The 12,571-nt window shown below is 40.1% G+C and overlaps 1 protein-coding gene across 1 annotated transcript in view; it reads right to left on the bottom strand.

Annotated features, from left to right (window-relative positions):
• The window catches only part of fgf5 (fibroblast growth factor 5), a 19,508-nt gene extending 7,211 nt beyond the window's left edge, over positions 1-12,297 (bottom strand). Inside the window, exons 1-2 of the mRNA XM_041787461.1 lie at positions 12,111-12,297; positions 6,936-7,039 (exon numbers count right to left, since the gene is read on the bottom strand). Of these exons, the coding sequence (XP_041643395.1) occupies positions 6,936-7,039; positions 12,111-12,297 (291 nt within the window). The remainder of the gene's footprint in view (positions 1-6,935; positions 7,040-12,110) is intronic.
• Positions 12,298-12,571: the final 274 nt, after the last annotated feature.

Raw genomic sequence — 12,571 nt, 5'->3', positions numbered from 1 at the left:
GGTTGTTTCCATGTTTGGTTGTTTTTTCATGTTTGGTTGTATTCATGTTTGGTTGTTTTCATGTTTGGTTGTATTCATGTTTGGTTGTTTTCATGTTTGGTTGTTTTCATGTTTGGTTGTATTCATGTTTGGTTGTTTTCATGTTTGGTTGTTTCCATGTTTGGTTGTTTTCATGTTTGGTTGTTTCCATGTTTGGTTGTTTTCATGTTTGGTTGTTTTCATGTTTGGTTGTTTTCATGTTTGGTTGTATTCATGTTTGGTTGTTTTCATGTTTGGTTGTATTCATGTTTGGTTGTTTTCATGTTTGGTTGTTTCCATGTTTGGTTGTATTCATGTTTGGTTGTATTCATGTTTGGTTGTTTCCATGTTTGGTTGTTTTTTAATGTTTGGTTGTTTTCATGTTTGGTTGTTTTCATGTTTGGTTGTATTCATGTTTGGTTGTTTACATCTTTGGTTGTTTACATGTTTGGTTGTTTACATGTTTGGTTGTTTAAATGTTTGGTTGTTTTATTGTTTGGTTGTATTCATGTTTGGTTGTTTTCATGTTTGGTTGTTTCCATGTTTGGTTGTATTCATGTTTGGTTGTATTCATGTTTGGTTGTTTCCATGTTTGGTTGTTTTTTAATGTTTGGTTGTATTCATGTTTGGTTGTTTTCATGTTTGGTTGTTTTCATGTTTGGTTGTTTTCATGTTTGGTTGTATTCATGTTTGGTTGTTTTCATGTTTGGTTGTATTCATGTTTGGTTGTTTTCATGTTTGGTTGTTTTCATGTTTGGTTGTTTTCATGTTTGGTTGTTTTCATGTTTGGTTGTATTCATGTTTGGTTGTTTTCATGTTTGGTTGTTTCCATGTTTGGTTGTTTTCATGTTTGGTTGTATTCATGTTTGGTTGTTTTCATGTTTGGTTGTATTCATGTTTGGTTGTTTCCATGTTTGGTTGTTTCCATGTTTGGTTGTTTTCATGTTTGGTTGTATTCATGTTTGGTTATTTTCATGTTTGGTTGTTTCCATGTTTGGTTGTTTCCATGTTTGGTTGTATTCATTTTTGGTTGTTTTCATGTTTGGTTGTATTCATGTTTGTCTTCATGTTTGGTTGTTTTCATGTTTGGTTGTTTTCATGTTTGGTTGTTTTCATGTTTGGTTGTATTTATGTTTGGTTGTATTCATGTTTGGTTGTTTCCATGTTTGGTTGTATTCATGTTTGGTTGTTTTCATGTTTGGTTGTATTCATGTTTGGTTGTTTTCATGTTTGGTTGTTTTCATGTTTGGTTGTATTCATGTTTGGTTGTTTTCATGTTTGGTTGTTTTCATGTTTGGTTGTTTTCATGTTTGGTTGTATTCATGTTTGGTTGTTTTCATGTTTGGTTGTTTTCATGTTTGGTTGTTTCCATGTTTGGTTGTTTCCATGTTTGGTTGTTTTCATGTTTGGTTGTATTCATGTTTGGTTGTTTTCATGTTTGGTTGTTTCCATGTTTGGTTGTTTTCATGTTTGGTTGTTTTCATGTTTGGTTGTTTCCATGTTTGGTTGTTTTCATGTTTGGTTGTTTCCATGTTTGGTTGTTTCCATGTTTGGTTGTTTTCATGTTTGGTTGTTTCCATGTTTGGTTGTTTTCATGTTTGGTTGTTTTCATGTTTGGTTGTTTTCATGTTTGGTTGTTTCCATGTTTGGTTGTTTTCATGTTTGGTTGTATTCATGTTTGGTTGTATTCATGTTTGGTTGTTTCCATGTTTGGTTGTTTTCATGTTTGGTTGTTTCCATGTTTGGTTGTTTTCATGTTTGGTTGTATTCATGTTTGGTTGTATTCATGTTTGGTTGTTTTCATGTTTGGTTGTTTCCATGTTTGGTTGTTTCCATGTTTGGTTGTTTCCATGTTTGGTTGTTTTCATGTTTGGTTGTTTCCATGTTTGGTTGTTTTCATGTTTGGTTGTTTTCATGTTTGGTTGTTTCCATGTTTGGTTGTTTCCATGTTTGGTTGTTTCCATGTTTGGTTGTTTTCATGTTTGGTTGTTTTCATGTTTGGTTGTTTCCATGTTTGGTTGTATTCATGTTTGGTTATTTTCATGTTTGGTTGTTTCCATGTTTGGTTGTTTTCATGTTTGGTTGTTTTCATGTTTGGTTGTTTCCATGTTTGGTTGTTTCCATGTTTGGTTGTTTTCATGTTTGGTTGTTTTCATGTTTGGTTGTTTTCATGTTTGGTTGTTTTCATGTTTGGTTGTATTCATGTTTGGTTGTTTCCATGTTTGGTTGTTTCCATGTTTGGTTGTTTCCATGTTTGGTTATTTTCATGTTTGGTTGTTTCCATGTTTGGTTGTTTCCATGTTTGGTTGTATTCATTTTTGGTTGTTTTCATGTTTGGTTGTATTCATGTTTGGTTGTTTTCATGTTTGGTTGTTTTCATGTTTGGTTGTTTCCATGTTTGGTTGTTTTCATGTTTGGTTGTTTCCATGTTTGGTTGTATTCATGTTTGGTTGTTTTCTTGTTTGGTTGTATTCATGTTTGGTTGTTTTCATGTTTGGTTGTATTCATGTTTGGTTGTTTTCATGTTTGGTTGTATTCATGTTTGGTTGTATTCATGTTTGGTTGTTTTCATGTTTGGTTGTTTTCATGTTTGGTTGTATTCATGTTTGGTTGTTTTCATGTTTGGTTGTTTTCATGTTTGGTTGTATTCATGTTTGGTTGTATTTATGTTTGGTTGTATTCATGTTTGTTTTCATGTTTGGTTGTTTTCATGTTTGGTTGTTTTCATGTTTGGTTGTATTTATGTTTGGTTGTATTCATGTTTGTTTTCATGTTTGGTTGTTTTCATGTTTGGTTGTATTTATGTTTGGTTGTTTCCATGTTTGGTTGTATTCATGTTTGGTTGTTTTCATGTTTGGTTGTATTCATGTTTGGTTGTTTTCATGTTTGTTTTCATGTTTGGTTGTTTTCATGTTTGGTTGTATTCATGTTTGGTTGTTTTCATGTTTGGTTGTATTCATGTTTGGTTGTTTTCATGTTTGTTTTCATGTTTGGTTGTTTTCATGTTTGGTTGTATTCATGTTTGGTTGTTTTCATGTTTGGGTTGTATTCTGGTCTTGTTCCGGTTGTTTTGACCCTGAGAAAGTTTGTATATTTCCTTTATGTTTTGAGCCCTGATGGGACCAGAATCTGGATCCGCTGCTTCTCTGTGACGTTGGCTGATTTCAGACTCTCTTGCGGTGGATGCACTTTGAATAAAGACGCCACATCACTCCTCGCTGATGGAGCTTCATGAAACAATCCCATCAGCTAAGGGCCGTAAAGCCGAGCCGCTCAGGGTCTACATCGCCGTGGCTCACAGACGCTCCGGCTCTGGCCGGCTGATTGTTTGCTGCACGTATTGATCTCCCTCCTCGGTCCGCTATCAGCCAGCCCAGACTCCCCTTAATCTGCCTGTCCTGTTAACACATGCTAATGGGGAGCTTCTTCTGTCTGCTCGCCTGCCAGCGCTCCCTCAGATGACACGTCAGAGCGGCGGCTGCAGGCCGGCCGGCGGCCCGCTGACGGTAGAGAGGACGGGCTGCTGCAGGCAGATTGGGGCTCTCTGTGTTTGGGGGATTTGGAAGAACTGGACAAAGATTAGAGCAGTGTGCAGGGACATGCTGATGTCAGATTTATGGGATTTTGTTCTGCAGCATGGACACAAAGCTGCTGAGCTAATAAACATCACAAATATAGCTGCACTGAGCATGCTTGGACAGGGAAATAGACCAAGTTCTTAAGTTCTGAGGGAGTTGGGTTAAAGGAGGAAACGGCCTGCAGAGAGGGGGTCAGATGTCTGCTCTAACCCAGACTGAGGAACCTTTTTACAGACCAGAGGACCAGAAAATATCATTCAGAGATGAAAACGTCCTTTTGTTTCTGCACCATGGAAGTTCATCCAGAAGACTTGTCACCTCCACGCCACTGTGGCAGGCTGACTTTATTCACCTGATCATTTAAAAGAGCCCGTCCTCATCACTACAGCTCTCTGACATCTGCAGGAAAATCCAACAACAGCCTTATTTCACCTCCACTCACCGACCTGCACAGACAAACAGAAAACTGCAAGCTAAAGACTTTAGCACGCCCAGGACGATGCACATAAATGCTACGGAAATGTGAATAACTACAGTCAAATTCTGATGCCCCTTTCCATGCAATTCAGGAGCAATGTGATTTTCTGCATTAATACTGCGGATCAAGAAAAGTCTGTGGCGTTTTCCACCATCCTCTGATAAACTGAGATGCAGTAGAGCAGATGTACAGCGAGTTTTCTCTGTCTTCCTTCCTGGTCTGTGTGAAGCAGAGCTAGTGTGGTATCTTTAATCCACTTTTATATCACGGTCTCTCAGCCAGGGCTCAGACACAAGCTTCTAAACTTAGCACAAAAAGTGAGGCAATTTGTGTTTGGTACATGATTTCTTTGTTGTATCAGTGCTTCTCAGAAATAAATCTTATACCAGGGGTCATCAAGTACATTTGCACAAGGGCCAGATCTAGCCTTGACAGAGACTCTGGGGGTCGGACTTTAAAATAAACCAAAATTTAATAAATGCTTTGGTGTAATTAACATATCATTGTCTTAGTATTTGTATTTTAGTTCAAAATGCAGAACATTTTACCTACGAAATAGGCTGGGCCCCAAAAAATCCCAGAGTATGGGTCCTCCCTAGTTGTGATTTAGCACCAATATTAACTCATTTCAGACACTCTTTAACGTCTTTTCACTTGTTCATTTGGACATTTCTGCAGCATTTTTGCCACACTTAACCCATTTTTGACTGTTTTTGCTACTTTAATTTTTTTTTTTTTTGCCACTTGTTGCCCCTTCCAACCCATCTTTCACTACTCTGCCTGGCTATTTTTGATACTTTGCCATTCTTAAACCCTTCTTTAACCACTTTTCTTGATGTTTTATCCCCTTTGTGCCACTTTCATCCATTTTTGCCACTTTTTAACCCCTTTTCATTACTTTTTTTGCCCCATTTTTGCCATTTTTAACCAATTTTTGAAACTTTTTGCCCCTTTTTTTCCTTTACCCTTTTTGTGCAGCATTTTAACTTCTTCTACCCGCTTCTCCTGCCATTTTTTTCTCCCTTTGTGCCATTCTTAAACCCATTTTCAACACTTAATCTGACCATTTTTGCAGCATTTCCACCAGTCTAAACCCATTTTTTAAATATATGCATTTTTTAAATATTAACTTAAATGGCTGACAGGTGTTTTTTTGTAAAAACTGATCAAATGTTTAGTAATTCAGTATTACTTGTTTATGGGATGGATTTAACAGCTGTAGACATTTAAAGTCAACCCTTAAAACCACATTTTCTTTTCTTCCTTTTTGAATTTAATGATCTTCTGGGGCCGGATAGGAAGCTTTGGGGGACCTGATTTGGCCCTCAGGCCGCCAGTTGATGATCAGTGTCTTATACCGTTGGAAAGCTTGTTTATCACCCTTTTAAATGGAGCCACATTTGTCAGGAGCATGCATTTGTGGGATGAGCACCAGAGCTGGGTATGTGGGTTATGCCCATGAAAAATGTGCCAAATCTTCTCTTCCAATGCCAAACAGCTGATTCTGTTGTTGCTATTGACTCTTGTTTTGAGCTTCTGGTACCCCCAGGTGCCAATTAGAGTGACTCTCATGGCGCACAGAGTCACAGCGGCTCCAACACACCGGCAGTCTCCATCTCACCGTATGACTGAACGTCATCATCACAGGGGTGAATATTCCTCTATTCCTCCCAGCATCATGAGTATTCTCTTCCTCGTCTCCTCGACTCTCTCTCTCCAAAACTTTGAATAGAAACACGCCCACAAATGCTGCTGGGATTGAAGTTACTCATGTCCGCCATCTCCTGGTGTAGAGCAGTAACAACATGAGGCACCATATTTGCAGCTACAGCCTGTTTAATTCAGCCATGTTGGGTTAAAGGGTTTGATTTATTGGTGAAGGACTATAACGTAATATTTTCTCAGGACCAGGATCACCTGGACCCCCTGACCTCAGGGTTTGGTGTGGTGTGTTCATGCAGATCTGTGAAGTCTACTCAGATTTACAGACTGAAGGAAAACATGGCGGCGCTGCACGGCGGAACACGGGGAACTTTCCCTTCTAACGTTGGTACTAAAAACAACGCAGTGGACATCTGCTGTACCTGATGACATCTGAAGAGCCTCGGTTCAGATCAGACTTTAGAAACTGTTTCTCTAGACCTACAAACACCAGCACCAAGAAGACTGAAGACTACAGGACTCACATCAGGACCTGAGAGCATGGTAGCGTTTATGCAGCTTTTATTTCTACATTCCTCTCTGTTAAGGCGACGTATGACGGTTTAAAGGTGCAGTACGCTTTTATAACGTGACTCACAACCATGAGCATTCCTCTGTTTTTAAGTAGCCCGCTTATTTGATAAGACTCTAGACTTTTAGAACCTCCAGGCCCTTTCAAAGAGTCCAGTCTTTTATGATGGGGTCCAGATCCTGTTTGGGAGCCGTTCTTTCTTTCTCTGTTGTTTTCTGAGGAAGGACCTCCCTCCTCTATCACAGGAACACCACGGATCAAGGACTGGATGCCGTCACAGTAACGTTTATACCAGGGGGGTCAAACAGCCCGGCCCGTTAGAAGGTTCTAGGAGACGGGATGTCCCATAGAATAATGACCTGATACGACCACTGATGACAGAGTAATGCCAGCACACAGACCAGTCACAGGTCAAACAGGACTAAACATGGCTGGTCTGGAGCCAGAACAGGACCAGATGAAGAACCTCTTCCTGCTGAGCTGAGTCACATGACCAGGATCAATCTAAAGACCAGAACCAGGACTCAAACTCATCAGGTGGAGGATTGAATGTCTAAAAGATGAAACCAGGACGTTTGTTCTGCTGCTGGGGAAAATCTGCTGAGTCAGCGGTGTGTGTGACACTTACAGTAGCGTGGAGGCGTCCTCTTTTGTTCATGGCGAGGAATCTGTTACTGTAGACCCCTTTGATGCCGATGACCCCCTGAGAAATGGCGAAGAGCTCCAGGACGCCTGTGAGGACAAACAACAGGCGGGGTCAGAGTGTTTTTCACTCCTCCTCCCTGAATCTCTGCTCCTCCAATCAGACCTTCAGATGAACTCTGACCCCACAGTGATTCTGGAGCAGCTTCAGCTGGGTCTCTAAGAGCCCTCAGAGTCTATGTCAGTCATCTAAACGGTCCAGCTTTGACGGCCGAGTCAGGACCAGACGAGTCGGGACCAGACGAGTCAGGACCAGTCAGGACCAGACAGATGTCTGGAGTTTTATTACCATAACTCTGTCAAAGTTTGTCCAATTTGAAAAATTCCAATGGTGTTGGAAATGTCAAATCAAAACTTCATGAGCAATAACAACATTTCTTCTCATAAAAGCCATGAAAAACAAATCTGATTTTGTGTTTTTCTTCTTTTAAACTGCTGACAATTCCATATAATGTGCAATAATCATTAACCAGATGTTGAAAAGACAAGTTCAAGTACTCCTGGGAAAAGGGAGCAAAGCTCTCAGACTTAGGGCATTTCCTGACTATTTTACAGCCAGAATAACTAAATATGTCCAAATCACCATTTTAAGCCTCAGTAGGTAAAGGGTTAAAGATGGTAAAATGGTAAAAAAAAAAAAAAAAATAGCAAAAACGGATGAACAGGGCTGAAAATGGGGAGAAAAGGTGGGAAAAGAGTCAGAAGGTAGCAAAAATGGGTGAGAAGTGACCAAAAAATGAGTTACAGGTGGCAAAAAAGGTCCAAAAGTGGAAAAAATGTGGCAACAAAATGAGTGAGAAGTGACTAAAATGGGCAAAAGGCAGTCAAGAGCGGCAAAATGGGCAAAAAGTAGGAAAAAATGTGGAAAATGGGCAAAAATGGGATAAAAGTGGTAAAAAAAATGGGCAAAAATTAGAAAAAAGTGGTATTTCATGTCAAAAGGTAGCATAAATAGGCAAAAAGTGGCAAAAAAAAGGGTAAAAAGGGACAAAAAAGTTTCCCTTTTGAGGGAAATAATATTTAAAACGCAGACATAAAAGAGCCACATGAGGGTCCAGAGCCACAGGTTGACTATCTCTGGTCTAAAGGATTTTCCCTGGAACACAGCGACATTTCAGTGATCCAGGGAAGACGGCTGGTTTGACAAAGGGGCACAGGAAGCTGGGAGAAAGGTGACGGCCACAGCGCCATCGATCATCTAACAGCAGATTAAACACGCTCGTCTAACACCACAACCCTGCTCTCCCACCCCTCAGGGACTTAAAACAAGAGACAGGTGAGTTCAGAACATTTAGAGTAGAAAGGTGTGACTGTGGGCGGGGCTTCAGTCATGAAACCAGAGAACAGGGGGAAGAAATGTCCAGACTAGGGGGAGAAATCCAGGCACTCACGACAGCAGACTCTAGGATTTACTGCTCCGATCTGGTCTCAGATCAGGTTTCTAGTTTGGCTGTTTTCACTGTCAGAAAAAAATCAGGTCTAGGTCGCTGTGAACCTCAGCAGTGGAGGCTGATCTCTACAGCAGAGACCCCGAGACTTCTGGGAAATTATCCTGTGGAGGCAGAAGAACATCAGACCAACAGTCAGACATGGTGGTGGTAGTGTGATGGTCTGGACCAGGACCTGGACCACTAGAACCATGAATTCTGCTCTCTAGCATAAAATCCTGAGGGAGAATGTCCGACCATCAGGTCATGACCTCAAGATCAAGACCACATGGGTTATGGAGCAGGACCATGATCCCAAACACACCAGCAAGTCCACCTCTGACTGGACTAAAGACTAGATGAAGGTTCTGGAGTGGTCTAGTCAAAGTCTGGACTTAGATCTGACTGAGATGCTGTGACCTTCAACAGGCCGTTCATGCTGGAAAAACCTCCAATGAGGCTGAATGAGAACTATTCTGCAGAGAAGAATGGGACAGCATTCCTCCACAGTGATGAGAAAGACTCAGTGACAGTTATGGCTAACACCCAGGATGGAACATCCTGTTATCAGGGCTAGGGGGTCTGACTGTTTCACAGGGGACCAGATAGGTTTGGATGGATTAACCCTGAATTAATGAAACCATCATTTAAACTAGACTTTAGTTCTAACTCAGGTTATCTGGGTCTAACATTAACATCAGTCTGATGATGTTTAACATTAAAGTGTGACAAACATCAACAATAATAAACCAGGAGGGTCTCTGCTTCCTCACAGCTGTGTACCCTTGTAAACGGACTGCTCTAGTCCTAAAGGGGTCAGCTCTGAGCTGGGGTCATAAAAGCCTGAATGCACTCAAACCTAAACTCAGACCATCTCTACGTCTACCATCCTGGTTCTACTGAGCCCTCAAAGCTGACCTGCTAAAAGATTCTCCACATCACGGACCAGAGTCTGCCGCTCTGCTGCTCGTCTCTCGCCTGTCACACAGGAAGTGAAGCACGGCTGTCGTGTTGAAGTCCATGTAAGCTGACATCTGTTCAGAAGAGGACCATAAAGGGAGGCCCTGGTGTGTCAGCTCAGGGATCTGACTCTTTCCAAAAACCCTCCAAGTCCACGAGAGTGGCTCTAAACACGTGGACTAGATCTAAACCATGAGCAGGATGGTTTCAGACATCTGCACAGGACCAGTACACGAGGTACTCACATTCACCCCTGAACCAGGACCCAGAGCAGGGGAGGTTTTTAAGTGGATTATCTTATAGACAATTCTGTTAACTCTCTTTATACTGGTGACCATTAAGATATTACTGTTCTGTTAACTCTCTTTATACTGGTGACCATTAAGATATTACTGTTCTGTTAACTCTCTTTATACTGGTGACCATTAAGATATTACTGTTCTGTTAACTCTCTTTATACTGGTCACCATTAAGATATTACTGTTCTGTTAACTCTCTTTATACTGGTCACCATTAAGATATTACTGTTCTGTTAACTCTCTTTATACTGGTCACCATTAAGATATTACTGTTCTGTTAACTCTCTTTATACTGGTGACCATTAAGATATTACTGTTCTGTTAACTCTCTTTATACTGGTGACCATTAAGATATTACTGTTCTGTTAACTCTCTTTATACTGGTCACCATTAAGATATTACTGTTCTGTTAACTCTCTTTATACTGGTCTCCAGGGCTGTCACTGATAACTGCATCAACATTTCAGACATATGGATATAAATAATAAATGTTCTGTTCCCTGCTACCATACTACTGTCCTTCTACAGAAGGTTCTGGATAGGACTTCTTAATCAGGTCTCAGAGTGACGATCCTCCTGGAATGGAAGGCCTTATTATTATTATTATTATTATTATTATGACCATTATTATGACCATTATTACTATTATTATGATTCTTCTTATTATTACTATTATTATTATAATATTTATTATTTTTCTTCTTATTACTATTATTATTATTTTTTTACTATTATTATTATTGTTATTATTATTATTATTATTATTATTATTTTATTTTTCTTATTATTACTATTATTATTATTATTATTTTTACTATTATTATTATTATTATTATCATTACTATCATTATTATAATAATAATAATTATTATTATTTTTACTGTTATTATTATTATTATTTTTACTATTATTATTATTATTATCATTACTATCATTATTATAATAATAATAATAATTATTATTACTATTATTATTATTATTATTTTTACTATTATTATTATTATCATTACTATCATTATTATAATAATAATAATTATTATTATTACTATTATTATTATTATTATTTTTACTATTATTATTATTATCATTAGTATCATTATTATAATAATTATTATTATTATTATTACTATTATTATTATTATTATTTTTACTATTATTATTATTATTATCATTACTATCATTATTATAATAATAATTATTTTTCTTATTACTATTATTATTATTATTTTTACTATTATTATTATTATTATTATCATTACTATCATTATTATAATAATTATTATTTTTCTTATTATTAGCAGTATTACTAGTAGTTGAAGTCGTCTGTCGTATTAATTGTTTTTTGGAGACCCTTATTTGCTCAGAATCTCCCCAAATTCATCAGAATCTTAAATCCTGGTCGCGCTGAGGTATGTTAGATGTTTTGCTCATGTGTGTTACATAACGGCTCCACAGCGCCCTCTACAGGTGGATTGTGGGTACATGCCTGATGTCCAGAAGAAAATCAAGTCTGTAATCATCGCTATGAAAACTGTACCAGTGAGTTAAAGGCCTTTCACATTTAAACTAACGTCTCCTGCTCAGTGCTGCTCAGGGTCTCTAGAATAGATCCAGACCTCCTCAAACCCAGTCCTAGATCAGGTCTTCCTTCCTCCTACTAAACTGCTTTTTAAAATCATTTCTTCTTTATGTTTTCATTTTTCTGAGCTAAGACTCTGACTAAAATCTTTGTAATCCACCTTTAATTCTGAGGAAGAGCTGAAACAGACCTCTGGTGATAGATCTCTGATAGACCCAGGATATTTGTCCAGTGTGGGTGAATCCACCAGAGCAGGGGTCCAGGTTTACCAGAGAACACGCTAGACTGATCTGGAACCACATGGACTGGGTCTAGAGTCTATGAGGACTACAGAGTGACTGACTCTAGACTCAGTAAACCAGGATAAAGCTGCTCTGATGGTCTGGTTAGTGCTGTTTTTGTTTTTCCTCTGCTCAGGTCTAATCCTGCTGGATCTGGTCTAGCCCCTCATGTGTCTGAAGCTCCACATATTTCCCGCCCTAGGCCACAGAAGGGTTATCTTCTGCTGTTGTGATGATGACCAGGAGAATCCAACACTTCCTCACTGCTGCACCTGTTACTTCCACAAATAGTCTACCTGCAACCCTGCACACTCACGCGCGCACAAGCACGAGCCTGACGGGGTCAGCAGCTCGGAGCGCGAGCCTCAAAGTCCCTCTGATTCTGTCAAAGTTTGAGTTAAGACTCATCAGCAGAGAAGAGATGGTAATCCAGGACTGAAGATCCCACTGCGCACTCTCAGAGGGACACACGGGCGCACGTGCGCGTCGGACGTAGATAATTGAGTGCAGCCCGGCGCACCGGGACACCGGGACACCGTAAAGAGCGGGACTTACTGAGCATGTTGGGCTCATGGCTGCCGTTCACTCTGCCGTCAGGATGGATCTGGAGGTGGAAGCCGATCCCGACCCGGCAGTAGAGCCTGCACGTCCTGCGTCCTGACCGGATCTCCTCCTCGAGGAAGACGCGCTGAGCTCCGAGCACCAAGTGAGCCACGGTGAGCAGGAAGAGAGGCGCGTTCATGCTGCCAGAGAGGGCTCGCTGTCTACGCTGCGGCCAGCATGGTGGCGTCTGCTGCTGCTGGGCATTACGCCGGGAGGCTGATCGAGCTGGAGCTGCTCTGCTGCTGCTGGCACGGAGATATTTATAACGCCAATGATCTCACTGCTCGGAGCATGCCTCCGCTCTGCAGGACGATCTTTCACACTGATTCTGTCGCCGAGATGCCACTCCTGCTCAGCACCGATCCACAGCAGCGGGACGTGAAGGGAGCGACACTGACAGCGCACATTTCCCA

This window comes from Cheilinus undulatus, linkage group 5 (assembly GCF_018320785.1).
Source record: "Cheilinus undulatus linkage group 5, ASM1832078v1, whole genome shotgun sequence".
NCBI lineage: Eukaryota > Metazoa > Chordata > Actinopteri > Labriformes > Labridae > Cheilinus > Cheilinus undulatus.
This window is presented reverse-complemented; position numbering and strand designations above follow the sequence as displayed.